General features: G+C 45.1%; 1 protein-coding gene across 2 annotated transcripts in view; it reads right to left on the bottom strand.

Moving 5' to 3' along the window:
- Positions 1-637: 637 nt before the first annotated feature.
- RNF213 (ring finger protein 213) overlaps positions 638-19,258 on the bottom strand; it is a 54,641-nt gene continuing 36,020 nt past the window's right edge. For both annotated transcript variants that reach the window (XM_075111650.1, XM_075111649.1), the window contains exons 41-67: positions 18,379-18,499; positions 18,167-18,267; positions 17,711-17,890; positions 17,012-17,175; positions 16,818-16,920; positions 15,985-16,099; positions 14,872-15,082; positions 13,691-13,881; positions 13,250-13,375; positions 12,287-12,397; positions 11,819-12,061; positions 11,067-11,148; positions 10,408-10,442; positions 9,983-10,077; positions 9,062-9,221; positions 7,875-8,055; positions 6,938-7,032; positions 6,098-6,349; positions 5,643-5,775; positions 4,862-4,945; positions 3,790-3,970; positions 3,464-3,665; positions 3,245-3,322; positions 2,732-2,929; positions 1,853-1,942; positions 1,556-1,734; positions 638-1,019 (exon numbers count right to left, since the gene is read on the bottom strand). In XM_075111650.1, the coding sequence (XP_074967751.1) occupies positions 866-1,019; positions 1,556-1,734; positions 1,853-1,942; positions 2,732-2,929; positions 3,245-3,322; positions 3,464-3,665; positions 3,790-3,970; positions 4,862-4,945; positions 5,643-5,775; positions 6,098-6,349; positions 6,938-7,032; positions 7,875-8,055; positions 9,062-9,221; positions 9,983-10,077; positions 10,408-10,442; positions 11,067-11,148; positions 11,819-12,061; positions 12,287-12,397; positions 13,250-13,375; positions 13,691-13,881; positions 14,872-15,082; positions 15,985-16,099; positions 16,818-16,920; positions 17,012-17,175; positions 17,711-17,890; positions 18,167-18,267; positions 18,379-18,499 (3,865 nt within the window). In that variant the 3' untranslated portion in view covers positions 638-865. The remainder of the gene's footprint in view (positions 1,020-1,555; positions 1,735-1,852; positions 1,943-2,731; positions 2,930-3,244; positions 3,323-3,463; positions 3,666-3,789; positions 3,971-4,861; positions 4,946-5,642; positions 5,776-6,097; positions 6,350-6,937; positions 7,033-7,874; positions 8,056-9,061; positions 9,222-9,982; positions 10,078-10,407; positions 10,443-11,066; positions 11,149-11,818; positions 12,062-12,286; positions 12,398-13,249; positions 13,376-13,690; positions 13,882-14,871; positions 15,083-15,984; positions 16,100-16,817; positions 16,921-17,011; positions 17,176-17,710; positions 17,891-18,166; positions 18,268-18,378; positions 18,500-19,258) is intronic.

Here is a 19,258-nt window from a genome sequence, read left to right as displayed (position 1 = left end):
TCAGCTGGAGCAGAGGAGGCCGAGGGCAGCCCTCATGGTGCTCTGCAGCTTCCTCCCAAGGTGAGGAGGAGGGGCAGGGCTGGTCTCTGCTCTCTGGTGACCAACGCCAGGACCCGAGGGAATGGCAGAAGATGTGCCAGGGGAGGGTGAGGCTGGGTATTAGGGAAAGGTTCTTTCCCCAGAGGGTGGTGGAGCCCTGGAACAGGCCCCCAGGGAGGCATCATGGCACCAGCCTGGCGATATTCCAGAAGCACCTGGACAACACCCTCAGAGACATGGTGCGAATTTGGGGTTGTCCTGTGCAGGGACAGGTGTTGGACTTGGTGATCCTTGTCAGTCCCTTCCAACTCAGGACATTCTATGATCCTATAAATTGAGGGATGAAAGGACTACCCTCCCCCAACTCCTCTTGAGCACGCACAGTAAATTAAAATCACACTGTAGCTTTAAATTTAAGTGAAGACCAATGGAAGAAGAGGATGGTCAGTCAGGTCAATGATTATGTATTAGATAGGTGTGGTGTGTTACCTTTCATGTATAAACGTCACAAGTGACCTCTAGTAGGTGTACACGTTAGGCAGAAGGATGCCCGTGCATCCAGTGCTGCTGGATAAAAAGAATGCCTGCTTCTTAACGCTCCATTGGTATTAAGAAGTTTATTCCTGATTCGGCGACGGTACCAAAGAGCTAAAAACACCCTCAAACCCAAAACCTAAAAAAAACCCTAAAAAAAAAAAACACCCTGAAAAAGCCCAAAAAAACAGCACCCCCAAGCTTCCAGAATCTCACCAACGCCATGTGTTTGCAGCACTAAAATCCCCTGTGTAGGAGGAAGGCCAGACAGACCTAGTGGTGGCCAGTGATCCTAGCTTTCCCTGTGCTCTCTTCTGAAGACAGCAGCTGCTTTCCATGTAGCGGTAGCATGAGAGAGAAGAATCTCATCTGGGAACATCTCTTCCAGCTCTGTAGCTAACTCAGAGTCTTTTGCATCAAGGTAAGGAATGAACGATTCCTTCAGGCTGGAAAACAAAGAGTAAACGTAGTATTAATAGATGGTGTACAGCAAACTACAAATGCCACACAGTGTTTTGTGTGGTAGGAATGCACCAACATTAAGTATACAGAGTTTTAACACATGTATTTTGTAGTGAGAAGGATTAAACAGCCAGATTTAAAGAGAGGCTAAAGAACCCAGAAATGGGAGGCTGCAGGTCAGAACCAAGCTGCTAGGGCCAAGCTGTGCGTGTGGAAAGCTGAGTGCGCTCATCTGAGTGACGGCAGACGTGCTTGTGTTTAATGCTCCTAAACAGCAGCTCCCAGTATATGCCAGCAGTGTTCCCAAAATAGCTTGCGTAAGATGAAGAAAAGTCACGTGCCAGAAACAGACAGCATGTCTTAGAACAAGCTGCATGTTCTTAATGTTGATGGTTGTGCTTTCTGGCAAATGACTGCCCTGCTGGACATGGGAACTGTTGCTGTCACATGCATTTTCAGAGGCAGAGAAGCTTAAGATAGTAACAACCGTGGGTTGATTTGGGCTGCATAAATCTGTTACCTCCACGAGGGTCTGAATTCATCGACAGCTCGGACACGTCTCAGCTTCAGGATGATCATTTCATGGAGCTCCTGTAGGAAGGTTTCCAGCCTTGACTGGACAAGGAAGGTGTTGAGGAGCTTGGCAGTCTCTGGACTGAGCTCATCTTTGTAGGCTCTACTGATGTCTACAAAAGGATCCTAAAAATGGGGGGGGGGGGGACGACAACAAACAAACAACCACCATACATATTTGAGCAACTTCATTTAGAGAAGAGGAAACCGCTGATTAGACACTGACATTAGCAGTGTACCTTACCCTTTTGAGGCGCAGAAGCTGCTCAGATTTGCGGGTAAAGAGAAGTTGCCATAGGGCTATGCTGTGCTTTAAGTGGCATTGTCTAAGGGCCTGAAAGAAAAACACATATATGGAGTGAACCTGGATGTAAGGGATGATATTTAGGAACCTGTCCACACCCTGCCCTGCCCATGCAGGTCAAAACTGCAGGGAGTTCATCAAGCACTTTTAACCTGGTGTAGAAGCCCATCTGCCAGAGGCTTCTCTCTCCCTCTTCCCCATTTTGCCTCCAGTAATCCATCTTTTTGCTATCATGAAAGGAGGTGGGAAAGTGATAAGGCTGTGTCACACAGACTTGTCATAACACACAGCCTTTGCCCCCTGTCGGCAAAGAGCCTCTTTTCACACCTCAGTAGGAGACAAAACCTTCCCCTGTCACCACTTTTGAGAGGTAAAGGGATATTTTCAATCCTGCTCAGCACCAGACAAGCCAGTGTCACTGAAAGCTGGCTTATAATTGTAAAGTTCTCCCTTTTCTCAGTTTTAGCATTGCAACTAATTATGCTGACACTCAGTTGAGGATTCTCCTTCCTGGTGCTGATAGAAGGGCTTGGATCTGCAGAGAAGGGTTCAACCTTCTGCACATCCCACACCTGACCTTTCTGTAGGGTTTTGTAAGAGCATCACAAGCTATTAGATGCTCCCACCTTGCAAACACTAGTTGCAGGGGAAGTGAAAATTGTTCCTCCCCCTGCTGCTGAATATGGTGAGGAGAGGATTCTATCACATACCTTTTCAAGCTGAACTTTTGCTGGGCTCAGAGATCAGGCTGGCTGGATTTAGTATAAACCAGTGCAGAGTCTATCCTGTCAGAATAAGAGCTTTGCTCTCAGGACTCACCTGCAGTACATGAGAGTTTGTCTGATCACCCATCTGCAGAACTTCTTCGATGTAGTCAGTCATAAGCATTTCAGCATTCTCTCCAGCCATGGCCAGGAATCCCAAGGTCGTTTCAGTGATGGACAGAGCTTCACAGACATCACTGTAAGACTGCAGTTCCACACTGATCATGTTCATCACAGAGCTGGGGAGAGCACTCTGAAAACCATGAAGTCAAAGAAGTTGCTAATATTAGTTTAGAGCCATTTCTTATTGCTGTTCAAGTTACTAAAGTCATGGGAGATGGCAGAGCCCCAGATTTAGGAAACTGAAAATGCTGAACTCTAGCCCTTTCCTTTGTAAATCCTGGCTGACAAAAGAAGGCCAGTTTGCACATATTCAATGCATGCCAAGAGATTAGCGGACAAGCCTTCAGAGCAGATGGACAAGACAAGTGACAGAAGACAAGCCTGATGTTTCTTGGGGTGTCAGGGATCACATCCTTGCCCTGTTTCCTCCAGTGCAGAAACCCACCTGATCCAGCTTATTCCTGACATCATTAAACAGCTGTTCATAATTCCGATCATGTCTGTACACGAGGGTAGGTATGCCCTGTCAGGAGAGAAACCCGTGGTTGTAAAGCTTTGGTAACATTGCTTACCCTGCTACAGTGCATGCCTGGCTGCAGCAAACACTGCAGGGCTCCAACATCAGCAAAGAATGTCTGCAGAAAACATAGCTGCCTTCTCCTACCGTTAGGGTGATGAGTGGTTTCCCCTGCAGGAACTTGCTGATGACTTGCTGCTGGATCCTCTCCAGATCAAAGTCCTGCAACGTCTCCCCTCCCTTCTCCATGCTGTACTGGCAGTTGGACAAGATCAGAGGAATCAGGTCTCTCTCAACCTCATAACTGATCACGTGCAGATCAGCCACTTCTGACGGACTGATCACGTACCTGCAGAAGAGAAAACAGTCTCCATTTAGAGCGAGAAACCTTTATGAAGCAGGGAAAGCTGATTGTCCAGTAGCACATAATACAACAGAGCCCCGCAAAATGCCTGGCTGGAATAGCAACATACCTATCATCTTCCTTGATATGTTTGTTCACTGCATGGATGAAGTCGTTGTGGAGACTAATGAGATAACTGGCTAAGGCTGTGGAGCAGAGGCCCAGCCCCTGGCGATATGGCAGAAGGACCTCAAGCTTGCTGTCCAGGGTCAGGTCAGCATTACAGTAGCCTTTAGGAAGCTTAATTTCCCCTGAAATAAAAGGCGGAGAAGACTACTTGAGGTGGTCCAAAGCCAGCCCATGATGAGTAAGCCTCTCCTGAGCTGACACAGGTCAGGAGCAAGTATAGAACATGAAAAAAGCAGCACTCTTTCCATTACTTATAAACCCTAAATGAAGCAAGTTCAGGTGAGACTACTACAAGAGGGAAATAAATTCTTAAATTTGCACCTAGATCTTCTTAAACCTTTAATGGCTGTTGTGGTTTAGCCCAGCAGGCAGCAAAACACCACACAGCCATTCACTCACTTCCCCCCGGTGGGATGGGGGAGAGAATGAGAAAAAAAGTAAAACTCATGGATTGAGGTAAAGAGAAGTTAATAGGACAGAAAAGGAAAATAATAGTAACGATAAAATAATATACAAAAGAAGTGATGCACAATGCAATTGCTCACCACCTGCTGACCGATGCCCAGCCAGTTCCTGAGCAGCGGCCACATGCCCCCAGGCCGCCTCCCCCCGTTTTTTCTTCAGCATCACATCGTATGGTATGGGATAGCCCTTGGGTCAGCTGGGGTCAGCTGCCTCCCCCAAGCTTCTTGTGCACCCTCAGCCCCCTCGCTGGCAGGGCGATATGAGAAGCAGGAAAAAGCCTTGACGCTGTGTAAGCACTGCTCAGCAACAACTAGAACATCCCTGTCTTATCCACATTATTCTCATCCTAAATCCAAAACAAGGCACTACACCAGCTACTAGGAAGAAAATTAACTCTATCCCAACTGAAACGAGGACAATAGCCAAGGTCAGTTTTGAGGATATGCCTCAGCACCACTGATGGGAGGAAGGGCAGTAGTAGAGGAGCACTGTTTGACAGCTGGCAAGCTCTTGCTTCCAAAACAGCGCTGGAAAAGAAAGATACTCACCATTGGTGTCCAGCGAGCTTCTTAGCTTGTTCCAAACAGACAGAAACACATTCACTCTCCTCTGTAACAGGTCCCTCATCACATCTGAGGAATAACAGAAAGACAAATCCTTGAAACACCTTTTACTGGCCACACCATGAAACTCCGTAATATAAGAATTTTCAAAGGACACCACTGAACTCTAGGCAACTGCTGAAACAGGTCAAGAGAGACTAACTAGACATTAAACAGTTTTCTAATGGTACCAAATTGATTTATTTGCACTGTCTGTTTATATTCTTCCATTACTGCCTGCTATTGGCCCAGCCTACAAGGCTGGATGGATCCTTGGTCTGATTCTGCATGACCTTTAAGTACTTTTCTATAAGTATTTGACAACATAAGTAATTGAAGGAGTCTCCATAAAATGTCTGTATGCTGCTTGTGAATGGAAAGTCATCTATTCCACCTTTTAGGCAGGCCCTACTCTAGGGCAGAGCTTAAAAACTCAGCATACCCACATCTGCATTCAGAGATTTATCTTGCCTATCCTGAGCAGAGTCCCCACCCCTTGTGAACAATCTTCATGTGCTTAATTCTCTTTAAAGCAGTCTGAAGACTTTTCCAAGCATAACTCCAGGGTTAAGGTCTCCAATTCATTTGCATGGGAGTTAGAAGGAAAAAATGAGGGCTGAAGACCGCAGGCTCAAGAGAAGTTTTCACTTTGATTCTCAACAGGACTATCCCAGCGCTTTCCCCCTCCTCCCCGCAACTAATTACAGTTTTGGCACAGTCTTCTCACCTGAGAGGGGTTCGCTGAGGAAGTCTCTGATCGAGCAGTCCTTGAAATCAGCAGTGTTCTGAAATCGCCTCACCAGATCTCTCTGCAGAGCTAGAATCTCTGGTAGGAATTTAATCAGCCTCAATTCTGTTTCCTGGAAGAGGAAAGGGGGCCTATGAGTAAGGTTGTCCTTGGACAAACCAGCTTTGAATACTTGTATGGAATTACTTTTTAAATGTTCAAAAGAAAAAAAATATTTTTACATGTGCAGTTCTCAAGATTATAGAAAGTTATTATAATAAAGACACCGTATAATCGAACAGTTGTTTGGTCCTGGGCAACTGGCTCTTGGTGACCCTGCCTGAGCAGGGTTTGGGCTAGATGACCTCCAGAGGTCCCTTCCAGCATCAACCAGTCTGTGATTCTGTGAACTGACCTCTGAACATTGCAGTCTCTCATCCCTGTGTCACACCCACCTTCTGCAGAAACTTCCAAAGGAGAGGGACAGTGTCCTTGGCATTCTTTTGCTGGACTACATGGCCCAGGTTCTCCACTGAAATCCTCTTTCGGCAGCTCCACATCTTGGAATGATGTATGTGACTGTCCTTTGGCAGCTGGGACAGGAACATGACCGGCTCACCATACACTGTTTTCACTATTGGATTGGAAGAAATTCTCTCATCCTCTTGAATTTGTCTATTTAAGTTCAGAAGTTTTTTATCCAAATCCTGCATTAAAAAGAAAAGGAAGAGATTATATCAGAATTGGCAGTGTCCTGTCATGTTAAACCTCCACTAGAGTATATTTCCCTAATAGCTTGGTGACCAGTTAACACAGAAACATGTCAAAGCAGATCATGAACTCCTAGGGAAGGCATGTCAAACCCATGATGCAAGACAGCTGTTTAAACCATAAAGTTATTCTTTGTTCTCCAGCTCATCCAACTCGCAGGTCTTCCACTCTTGAGATGATGTATATGGCGGGGGGGTGGGGTGCAGAAAGAGAGACAGGATTTATTTAGGGCAACCACATACTCACTTGGACAAATACTTCTAACTGAGCTATGACATTTCTGCTTTTCCAGCTACACAAAATCATCATAGCACAACTCTAGCCTCAGATACTCTTTTCCACAAGTAGGATAAAGTTGGCTGACCCTTACAAATCAAAGCTAACCTGCAGCTGTGTCATAGATTACTTGGCTTTAGGAATAGCTGGGTGAAAAGCGTAGCACAGATATTACAGCAGGTCGGATTTCCAAATAAGTGGATTTTGAACTGCTCAACTGCTGAAATTTGATACAGCAAATTTCTCACCTCCAATTCAGGAGCAATAATTGTGTTTGAAACAATTTCTTCCCATTTGTTTCTCGTCTGTTTGGTGGAGAGCACATCATCAAACTGAACTGGCCCTGCAACAGGAATATTTAGTCTCTTACATTCGCAATATTTCAGTTAAAAGAAAGCACAGATTTCTAAGCTTCCAGATGTGACACCCTTGCAAGTTAGCATTATCAGCCAAGAGCAATTACAGAGGTCCCAGAAGCTAAATGAGTATTCTTAGTCTAGCTGGAGAGTGTCATCCAAAACAGCACACAGCGACTGCAGGTTTTCAGAAGCTTCAGTCCAGTCATTCATTTGAATGATGTGGACTTTTATAGAAGTCATTCATAATCCCAGAAAGGTTAAACAAGTCGTCCAAGGTCAGACCATGATCAATGACAGACCAAAGAAGAGAGCACGGAATACTGATTTGTGCTGTCACACTAAAAATATGGCAACTACATAAATATCTCTGACACAATGACTTATGTCAACTTGAACTCCAGATTCTACCATGAACCATACTCTGCCATCCCTCTTCTACCAAATTGCTTGTTTGTAGTATTTTAGAGGGTGGTATAGTATATAGATTTTACACAGTATGAGCTATTGTGCTTTGAGTAGTACTTCTGCTTGTGAGCTGAAAGCTCTGTCAACATGTCATGAGGTTATTTATTCAATAATTCCTTTTCAGAATTATGCACAAAATCTTGCAAACCCCACATACTTGACCAGAAGAGAAGGAAACAGCCAAAAATTCTTCCCTCCCTACAGCAAGAAAAAAAGACTCAAATTTCTGGATCTTCCTCATCAGCTCAGCTACTGCCTGTTGGAAATGGTCTATTAGCAAAGAAGCTAAGTAACTGCTGCCCTTATCTTGCAATCTACCGGTACCGCTTGCAGAGGTGATATGGCAGGTTGTTTTCCTTACACTGGCCTGGGTGCTGATGGGGGTCCCTGAGGAGGCTGCCAAGGACAAGATGAAGGATGCAGATAATCTCATCCACACTCTTCCCCAAAATTTTTGTCAGCTGTGCCAAGTCCTCCCGAATATGCTGCTGCAGGAAACTCACACAGTTGTGCACCGGTGGCTTGATAATGTTTTGCAATGACTAAAGAGAAACAAAAGGCAAGAATGAGCATAGCCAATAACGTCCAGTTCAAGCACAAGGCATGCAGACTACAGTCTTACCAGAAAGTCAACTCCATCTTATAGGATTCCCATCACTTGAACAAATAAAGTCAGGTATCAGAATCATACAATCATTAAGGCTGGAAAAGACCTCTAGGATCATCAAGTCTAACCATCAACCCAACACCCCCAGGCCTCCTAAACCATGCCCTGAAGTGCCACGTCTACGTGTTTTTTGAACACCCCCAGGGATGGTGACTCCCCCACCTCTCTGGGCAGCCTGTGCCAGGGCCTGACCACTCTCGAAGTAAAGACATTTCTCCTAATACCCAATCGAAACCTCCCCTGCACAACTTGAGGCCGTTTCCTCTCATCCTATCACTTGTTACTTGGGAGCAGAGACCAGCCCCCCCCTCACTCCAGCCCCTCTCAGGCAGCTGCAGAGAGCAAGAAGGGCTCCCCTCAGCCTCCCCTTCTCCAGGCTAAACCCCCCCAGCTCCCTCAGCCGCCCCCCAGCACACTTGTGCTCCAGACCCTGCCCCAGCCCCGCTGCCCTTCTCTGGACACGCTCCAGCCCCTCAAGGCCCTTCTTGTCCCGAGGGGCCCAAACCTGAGCCCAGCATTCGAGGTGGGGCCTCCCCAGGGCCGAGCACAGGGGCCCCACCCCTGCCCGGCTCCTGCTGGCCGCACCAGTGCTGACACAAGCCTGGGGGCTGGTGGCCTCCTTGGCCACCCAGGCACTGCTGGCTCATGCCCAGCCAGCTGTCAGCCAGCACCCCCAGGGCCTTCTCCACCAGGCAGGAATATGCATGCATGCAAATGCATGAAGGAACCAAAAATCACTCCAAGGCAAGGAGGGAAGCAAATTGGGTCTTGCATCTTGAAAGACTACCCTAGTTACTTGGCAATATGCTGAAAAGGACCAGCATCATACAAAGGTTTCACTACATTTCACGTGGCCGCTTGGAACTGTTATTGGAAGATACCTGAGGATTTTTTGTGGCTCCCAGCAGCATTGCCAAATGTGTGAGCAGGCGTATCAGAACAAAGACAACTGGGGACATTGCCCGATCAGACACTCCATTTGCTTTTCTGTTTTGTGCCTCTCCAAGTACGTGGCCAGTTTGAGTTCTGTCTTCATTACTCCTGTTGGGAAGTGTATATATAGTATTTTTTTTGCCTTGACAAAAAAAACACTCAAGACATGTCTTTGATACCAAGTAATGTCTTTTTGACCCGTAAGTTCTTTGAATGCCATAAAAGCTGCCAGTTAAAAGTGCTACAGGGGAACGAGGGCTTCCAGTAAGTTTTGTACACAAATAAACCAATTTGATTTTGCTGACTGATTACTCTTCTTTGGACGTCTCTTCCTAATACATTTTCTAGGAAAGAGGCAACATCCAGCCCTGTAGGGCAAGATTAGCCAACTCCGTGCTGGATAGATGAGAAACCAGTGCTGTTAGAATCAGTAACTTTAACATTCTTACACAAGGGCTCTAAGTGCTAACCCAGAGATTCAAGGAGGAGGGAGCACAAGTTAATAGTTACTGGAGCTCTGGTAGAAGTTCTTCAGTCATGCTGATCCATTTAAGAAAATGTTGCCTATTACTATATGTTGGTGCAGAACCACATAACCTGTATTAGCCTGGATGAGCAGGAGATAAAAACCCTAAACTAGCAGCTTGACAAGATCTTACATTAAGGCAGTTTCTGCAAAGTCAGAGTTATACCAGCACTCCTAACAGCTGAGCCTCTTCCCCTCAGAGGCCCATGTCTGAGCGAACAGGGAATCCCACATGCCACCTTTCGGGCAGCAGCATGAAGTGGTTGGTACCTTTTGCCCTGAAAGCATGACAGGCAAGTACTAGATCGTTTAGCGCTGAAAGAATTAATGAAGCAAAGCATACCGGAATTCCTGAAAGCCAACCACTGGTTTGTGCTGTTGCCCTCCAACTTTGGCACCACAGTCAAGACAGCGGCCAATTTCCATGGGGCGGCCACACTAGCAAAAAGCAAAATAAGAACACTGAGTTCCAGAGTAAGAGCCTCTCTAGCAGGGAAAGAGAATGAAACAAAAAATGCGAGCTGTAGCTGGTTAATTTGAAAAATGCTACCGGTCAAAGGACCGCTACCTCTCTTGTTTCCTAGATTTATGGTATAAGCTGTGTTAGAGCTATTCTGAATTTTACATTACAATGGCAAAATGATTAATAATATAGAGTTTAGAAAATTAACTGCTGTGCAATAGAACATTAAAACCAGTAAACAAAATAAAATAGTTTATTGTTGAAAACACCACCTGCTTAAAAACCCACCAGTCTCAAATTCTTACCTCTCCTACAGTGCAGGGGTGGCCATTTGGACATTCTATCAAGAAAGAGAAACAAACAGGGCAGTATTATGAGACAGACGTTTATGAAGCCCCTATCATTTCCTTTCACAGGGACCATAATCTTGGAGCAAGAAGTATGCTTCAAGATCTAATCAAAAGCACTGACAGTCCCAAAGCTCAAAGGAGTGACAGACCCACAAAGGAACCAGAGGAAGTTTTCAGTGCTTGAGAGAAGCTTGAAATTCCTTGAGAAATACGGAACAGAAATCTGAGTTCCAAATGGGCTGGTAAGCATGAATGCTCCCACCCCTGGACTCCTAGTCTGTAGTAAGATCCTACTGCAGAAAGCAGAGAACTGAAAGCTGGCCAGGAAGGTGGCAAAGTGCTGCTCCTCTGTCACACCACTGTAACGTTGCCAGAAGTAACAGGGCAGGTCGCCTGCACTCTCAAACTTTGTAAACAGCTATAAGCTTGAGACTGAACAGAAGCTCGAGGCACTTTGTTGCATTACCCACATAAGCTGTTGCTACAAATCTTAATTTACAAAGGATAACTTATGCTGAGAACAGGAGTTTGTCTGTCCTCACATTTGGAACAGTTTCATTCAAAAACCAAGGATTATCCTTCAGTTTCTTTCACAGCCAGTCGGGAGCACTTACTGTACCAGCGCAGAGCAGCCACTCCTTCCCAGCCCCTCGCCTGAACCATTATATCTTCTGGCATTGTAGGCAGAAAAGAGTGCTAAGGAGGAAAAATAAAAGAGGGTGACAAATGAATAAATAAATCAGTTCTTTCCTGTAGCAGTTGCTCACTGGTTCCTTATTCATGATGGGGAACAAGAGACAACTGAAAGCAGAGGTCATGCAGATGATGCACATGCACATTTTCAAATTCTACCTTTGAAAATCCAGTCTTAAGAACTGCCAGTATTGTTAAGGCTTGCATGTGCACTCTCTAGACATTCTGAACTGAATTCCTCTTGGGGTGGCCTGATGTACCCTGGTGTGTACCAGCACGTTTCCTTACACCTTGGATAGCCAGAAGAAGTAGAGCAGAAGATCCCTCCACCCTGACTCAGCCTAGGGCTCCAGGAGCCTTTATCCTCTAGAGCACACAGGTCTCCACAGCATGACCTGCCAACTACTTTCAGGCTTGCTCACTCAAATATCAGCAAAGGTATTCATCTGATACTGCTCAGGATGCAGAGGTACCTTGAAAAGGCACCAGATCAGAACTTCTCGTTGTGCTAATTAATCCCAACAACACTGAAATACTCATACCCTGGTAATTCACAGCTAAAACAGTAAGTTGGTGCTTTTGATGTTAAGAAAGGTTAGGTTACAGAGGATCCAGCAGCTACATGAAAGAACTAGCACTATGTTGAACTGCCATATGAGGTAAATCTCTTTACCTCCATGGTGTGCGGATGGAATGCCAGATTCCTCAGGGGCTGCAGGACAGGGTTCTGCCCGCACAGCAAGACAGCTGCGGTATGAACAGCCATTTCAATTAGTGCTCCATTGTGGTTGAAGCTTTGAGGATCCACTGTCAGAGATGGCAGTGCATTTGTCGCAAGAAAAGCTGCAAATTGCTGCAGGTCTGGAGAATTCAGGACTTGGGAGTTCTCTATGAACTTAGTCATAGCATCTGTTTGCTGAAAGCACATATTGAAAAGAAACAAAATCAGCATGACATTGCCCACAAACCAAAGAGGACTGTCAGCTGCTTCCCATGCTGTGTTGCCCCTGCTTTGAAAACATTTTCAGTCTGCTCTGATCAGGACATAACTGTCTTTGGGACAGAACAACAAAAGGCTCTTCCACCAACAATTTAAATCTCATTCATTCTTATCAATGAAGCATGTTTTTCACAAGCTTACCTGCTGTTTGGGATGAAGATTTGAGTCACTAACTCCATACAGGGCAGTGACCTCTCTGAAAATAGCCAGGAGCAGATGGACAGATTGTACAGCCTGGGAGCTGCTAGATGCCTACGAAAGAAGAATTGATGATATGGCAGAGAAGAGGCTATAGCTGTCACAGCTGAAGTTTGACAAGGTTTCAGCTGGTTACTGGAGACGCAGGCTTCAGCAGTGTGTGGTAAAGCTCTCCCCGCACATGAAGGGGGATAGTGCAGAAATGGCTCTTCAAGCCATAAATAAGAAACCTGGCAGCACTCAAGCTGGTTGAGGGTTTTACATCAGAAAACTCTCAAGTATTTTATTCTTCAAACATCCAGTCGGAACTGCAATCTTGCTAGGCAGCAACCTGTACGTGCCTTCCTTCAAATCAAATCAACATGCAAGTGAAAAAAAAAAAAATCACAACCAGTGTATAATAAAGAGATGGCCCAGAGACATTCAAAGGCGCATCGTTTGCAGACTTCCTCCTCAAGATTGTCATACACAAAATATATATTGGGAAAAGGTTACAATCACACAGAAGTCACCTGCTTGATTTTTGCATGGCAAAACAAAGCTAGGCAAATATGGGCAGGCAGGGAGGGGGCATAAAGCTTCTTTGATCATCTGCCCACTTTCCAGTCAGTTGGCTGCAAGGTGCCCATATTGCTTACTGTAAATCAAACTGCTGTGATAGATTACAAGGGGAGAAAAGCGAGATGAGCCAACCAGCAGAAATAACCTCAGAATTACATATGCTAGAACACAGGTGAGAAAGTAAAGCGACCATGTGTGTCTGCCAGCATAAGCCACAGTAACTTTCAAGCAAAGGGAACCCAGGCATCTCCAGTGGAAGAAACACTGCCAACAGGAACACATAAAGCTTAAACACTGGCCATCCAGAACCCACAATAGGACAATGGTGAGGAGAACATGCCCTACCTTCTCTGCCTCTAGAAGATCCTCAGTCTTACACTCAATCATGGCTTTCCCCACAGCATCGCGCAGGACTCTGTAATTCTCGCCACACGCCAGATAACGATCGATGTGATTAGACTGGTTGGTTACCTACAAAGGGAAAAGCCCATGGTGAGTACTGTGGACATTCATCAGCCATTGGACAAGGCAGAATCTCCTCCTTCTCCCAAGAACTGTAGCATTTCAGCCCTCGTAAAGAGACAGCAGGCAGGCACGGCAACCTAAATAGCTTCTCACTCCCATAACAGACTCCATCCAACAGAGACAGAGGATAAGTTGTCTTCACAACCACTCCCACTGTGGCGAGTCCCCCAGAGCCACGCAACAATATAATCACCCAAAGCAACACAAACTGAAGACTAAGAGGAGACCAGAGCCACCTCCAAGGAGCCACCTCTTCTTTACCTGTTGCAGAATTTCCACAGGGAACACCCAGTTAAACTGTGTGTCTGTGACAAGCTTCTGAGCAAATTCCATCCCATACTGACTAGCAATTTTCCGGATTAGGTAAACACAATGCCAGTTATTCTTGGTGAGGCTACAGAACACCCTCACGTTTGCCAGGTAACGCTGCTTCTCCTCTGCCTGGTCTTGCTCTAGAGGAGGGGGGAAAAAAAAAAAAAAAAAGGCAAAACTACATCCTACCTTGTAAAGTGTTTCTGTCAGCACTAGCTGTAGCACCAAGCTCCTTTTACTAGTACTGACTAATTACAGAGGAGCACTTGAGAGCTGTCGCTTTCTAGAGTGTTTCCTCAGCTGGATTTCAGACAGTGATTCATTTCTTCAACACAGGATGACATACTCTACTTCCATTTCCTTCTCTCAGGGACAAGTTTTCCCATTTACTGGTAGCTTATTCTCAGAGCTCTTCCAACCTTGCTCAATAATGGCTTTCCATTGTCTCAACTGTCAAGGTGACGGTGCTCCCTAAGAATGATCTCCCGGGATGCATTTCGCTAGCCTGACATCCTCAGTGCAAGGGCTGGACACTTGGAATTAGTTATGTTACCGCACTTGGATGCTTCATGGACTGTGTAAGTACCTGAGATTCTCCACACACTGTTCTCCTTTATTGGGTCTGCAAATCAGCTCAAAACACTTCTTTTACTTATTTTTTAGAAGTACCTCTTCATCCTTTTTAGCTGTGCAGAGCTCTCATGCATATAAAAAAATAAGCCTTACAGCAGTCATGTATCTGAAGTATCATTTATGCTTTATTCGTTTATTCATTAAAGTTCAGTTTAGTTGGTCCTAAATAAAATGTCCTTGTTAGCATCTGGAGGATAAAGTAAATCTCCTTCCAAAGGCGTAACTGCTACGTAACTACAAGCTAGGGGGCACTGGCACAGCCTTGCTACTCATTATAGAGCACTCTAATACATGATGAAGAGGACGAATAATGACTGACACTCCTAATGAAAGACAAAAGAAAAAAGCTGACACACTTCACCTTGGCTATGCATCCAAAGAAGTTCTAGCACAGCACAGGTGCACTGACTGTGTCCAGCCCATCTCCTGTGGTAGTCACCACTGGATGCAGCTCTGTATACAGCATTTCCATTTGATAGCAGAATAATTAGACTTACTTGTGCACTCATGCAAGTCATAGAGGAACTCTGCAGCCTTACTCAGGTACAAGCGAACCTTGGCTACTGCCTGCAGATATTCAACGGATGATTCCTGAGGAGTTTCTTGATCGTTCTTTGGGAGATAGTTCTCTGGAAAGCCTCTCTCTCCAGTCAGAGAGTTTACATGCTCATATCCAAGGCTGCCCTCAGACTTTTCACACATAGAATCCTAAAGATGGCCAGAATATTGCATGAGTGGCAGAACCTCTTGATTCAGACATCCTGTGCATTGGTACTTTATACCTCCAATGCGTCCACACTGTAGTAAGCACATTAAACTTTCATGTCCCTCACAGCACCCTTCACCCCAATGCCATTAGCTCCTCCCCATGACCTCTCTGGTGCTTATCCTAAACCTCTGCCACATCGCCAAACACCACCTTCAGCAATAAGCCCAAGCTCTTCCCAATATTTTCTAAGCATATAGCTGAGCAAGATTGTTATGAGCATGCTGACTGGTCACAAAGATGCTGAAACACACATCACATGCTCCAAGATGCCAAGCTCTACCTGTCTTTCCCTTAGTAAGAACACAAATTTTTATTTCATCTAAGTCACCATTTTAATAAAAACTATAAGAAATAAAACCTCTACCCTGCTGACAAGTTTGTTTAAAGTTATCCAAAGCATTAAAAGTTATGCAAGGGTAGGAAAGGGAACAATCCGAACAGCAGAATAATCTAAAGCTCTGCAAACAAAAAAGTGTCTGTGAAAACAAGAACGCAGTCCCATAGAGGAACACTGCAACTAGAAATCCCCCTGCATGCTGCACTTCTATGTTGGAGTCTGAGTTTTATCAGGCCTCACTTGACACTTAGACACCTGTCTAAGAGAAAGAACTTATGTAACGCTGCAAACACACACAAGCCTTCCTTCGGAAAGCAAGGCTAGTTACTGGAAAGCAGGTTCCGACCAGGTGATTTGGTATAATCTTCCCTTTGGGCTGTCTCGTTAGGCAGCTAGTTGTGTGCACAAGAAAGTGGCCTAAAATTGCAGAAGAATTTCTATTCTTGCGTTATTTACTCCTGCAACAGTTTTATTACCCAGCTCTTACCTACCCAGCACTCTTACCTCCAAGCAGTTCACAAAAAGCAAGTAGAGTTCTTTTTTATCATTTTTCTCTAGGATCTTGCTGTGCTCTACCTGGGACAGGTAGTGTTGCACGTCATTTTTCACTTCATTGAAGCTACAGGAGAGAAAAACACGCCTTTACCACAACTGCAATACTGACAACTACTAATGTTCTAAATCATGATCTAACTACTAGTCATGTCCATGTGACAGGTGGGGGTCACTCTGGATCCATCTGGAGGAGGGAAAAACAATTGTGCCATCTTTTGCCAGGTGTCATCTAGCTTCACACTCTGAGCTAGGCTTTGATCATCAACAATGCCAAATTCGCATTTCTAGGGTGTAAGTCATCTGATCTAATTTAGGCATCTGATTTAGGAGATGATCACACTTTAGAAATGGCTTTCTGTGCACTGACTGCAGAAAGAGACAGGAGGGGCTAGCGTGAATGCAGAGGTCTGTGTAAGCATACCAAAAATCATTCCTGATTAAGTATCTGTGGATGGGGAGTATTGCTTTGCTGATCTAGAGCATATCAATTAATCGGCTATCTTTAGGCTACCCAAGCCGCCCACATTCAGCACTGGTTTCGGTTAAGAATAGCTAGGTAAACCTTGGCACCGACTAGCGAGATACTTCAACACAAGCTACATGCAAGCCAGCCAAGTTGCATGACTAATACAAAGGCACAGGATGAATTTCACCTGTAATGACTCAAACTCAATAAACAGCATGGAAGTGAGGAGAACAAACAGATTGGTTTGATGAGGTCAGAAAAACAAAGCTGAACGACACCCTAGTGTAACATCCCTCAGTTGTCTGACTGTGCCTACCTGTACTTCAGGAGGAGTTTCAGCATTACTGAGCGGATGATGGGAGTTTCGTCCACTTCATCATTAAATGGTGACAGAAATTTTGTGTAGATAGCAGGTTGATCTGTGGAGATAAGAAACAGACAAGTTTGGCAGGTGAAAGTGGCAAGAGAATCAGCTCCATGAGGCTGAGCATCAGGATGAAGGATGCTCACCTGAACCTTTCAGGTGGCTTCTGTGAACAAACAGCAGATTAAGGAGCTCCTGGATCACCTCTGCCTCAGGGGGTTCATTGTCCTTGAAGCACATGGTAGTGACCACATCTATGAAGAAATTATTGCATCTCTGCCGGAACAGGGCATTTCTTGCTATGGCATCTCTGGGGAAGGGTAAAAAGCAGTGGCACAATATTCAAGTACAGAACCACTTAAATAATGGATGGAGCAAAGCAGAAACAGGCAAAAGTCACCAACGTGAGATACTTTTCCAGCTTTCCAAAAGGCCGGATTTGTGCAACACTTCAGTAGTATTGTCTGCAAAGGCTGTATCACATTGACAACTAAGATCATAAATGGCAATGTCATGCCAGATACCTTTACTGAGAGTTTTTTTCTAAGCTGTTACAAAGCAGCCCAAGGTGACAGGCAGTTCCCTGGTCCAATGCAGCCACTGACAGTGTTTTAGCTTTACAGGGTTTTGTAATTACAGTTTTCTTACAGGGGCCATGGCAACTTCCTCCCTTCCTTTGAAACAATAAACAGGAAACGGACAGGACCCGTTCCAGTTCCAGAAAGAGCGGAGCAGAATTCCCTCCACCCATTCTGCCTGTGTTGACAACTTCAGAGGTGTGAATCAGAATTTCCTCACACAGCTAGCCCCACTGCCACACTTCCACCTTGGACAGGGGGGAGTACCTGAGCTCCACGCAGACATTTAAATTAACATCCTCTATGGCAACTCTGCAGTATGGACAATGCATCTGTGCTGGTACTAGCCACGTTCTGATGCACTTCTGACAGAATGTGTGGGAGCAAGGCAGGCAGACTGGATCCTTCAGCTCTCTTAGGCAGATCGGACATGGCTTCAGACCATCTCTGTAATTCAGAAACAGTAATGAATACAACTGCTTCGATTTTGTCCTACCAAAGGCCTTTAAAAAGATGTTCAGCTGCAACTAGCCCAAGAAGAGAGAATGTAACACAAGACCTGTTGGCTAACTGCTTAGCTTCAGGGTGCAGAACAAAATGGAAGTTACTGCTCTTCGTTTGGCTTTCGTTACATTGTATGCAGCACTGCCTTATGCCCAGAAATGTGCTGGCAACATAGGCAATATTCCTACCGGACCCTGCGACTTGTCTCGATGTCACTACCTGTAGAGCCTGTTGCTGACTTCATCCTTACATTGGCACAGCACTTTCATCATTGCAACAAATGTTGGATGAGTCTTCATGTCTAAACCGTGCTGAAAACACTGCAGAGGAAAAGGACAAAGCTAAATGACTCAGCTCTAATACCAGAGACAAAAAATTCACATGATCAGCAGAAGCAAACAGGGAAGAGGTGAAATCACATCTTTGCTTACCTTGGCAAGAAGCGAAGTATATTTTCTCACTAAGTTCTCAAATTCTGGCATCAGAGTGTTGATGCCAAGCAACACGTGTTCTACAAACAGAGACATGGAGAAAACCTGGTTCCAGAGGACTCTGTGGGAAGGAAAGCATGATTTCAAAAAGTACAATTATGAGCTGAGAACATGAATGGAAGTGCAGTGTCAGGTCATTCTAACTATCTCGCTGCTTTTCATGCTCACTGCTACAGCATTTGTGTACTTCTCATAGAACTTCTTGCCTTGCCCTTTTGGTTATCAGCCTTGCTTTTTGTCAAGGACAACACACATAACAGTACCTAACACTGGGAGCTTATGGCATTGGAACCCATCCTGTAGAGAGCACTGCAGCAGAATTAAAACCGCTGCAAAGCCTTCTCACACCTCTAAATTCTGTATTATAGGAATTAACTTAAAAAAAAAAAAATCACAATTAACTACGCTTTCTTCACTTCAGCCAAACTAAAGAAGGTCTGTGAGAAACCACGGTAGCTCTCTGGGCTTGTCTTCCAAGAGACAAGACTCAGTCTTAGATGCAATTAAGTTCCCCATCTCTCAGAGTCTTTATACACATGGAATGAAGTGGGGAGATGTGGCTGATTAACAGGAACCTAATGAGAGCTTTAAATAACCTCTGAACCCATCTGGAATGCACTGGAGGGTACTGCCAGATTTAGAAGGAGAACCTATGTGAGATGAGGAAAACCAGAAAACCTGGCTCTTGATGCTTGGTATGTAATTGAGCCTAGTAGGAACCTGGAGAAGTCTGCTAAGTCTTTGAGAAAAGCAGCATCAGAACAGCGTTCAGCCTGTAATAATACTCTTACTAACAGCAAGGCAAAAGATCAAGATTGTG

This window comes from Phalacrocorax aristotelis, chromosome 16 (assembly GCF_949628215.1).
Source record: "Phalacrocorax aristotelis chromosome 16, bGulAri2.1, whole genome shotgun sequence".
Taxonomy (NCBI): domain Eukaryota; kingdom Metazoa; phylum Chordata; class Aves; order Suliformes; family Phalacrocoracidae; genus Phalacrocorax; species Phalacrocorax aristotelis.
Note: the sequence above shows the minus strand (reverse complement) of the source record. Positions and strands in the feature narration are given on the sequence as shown.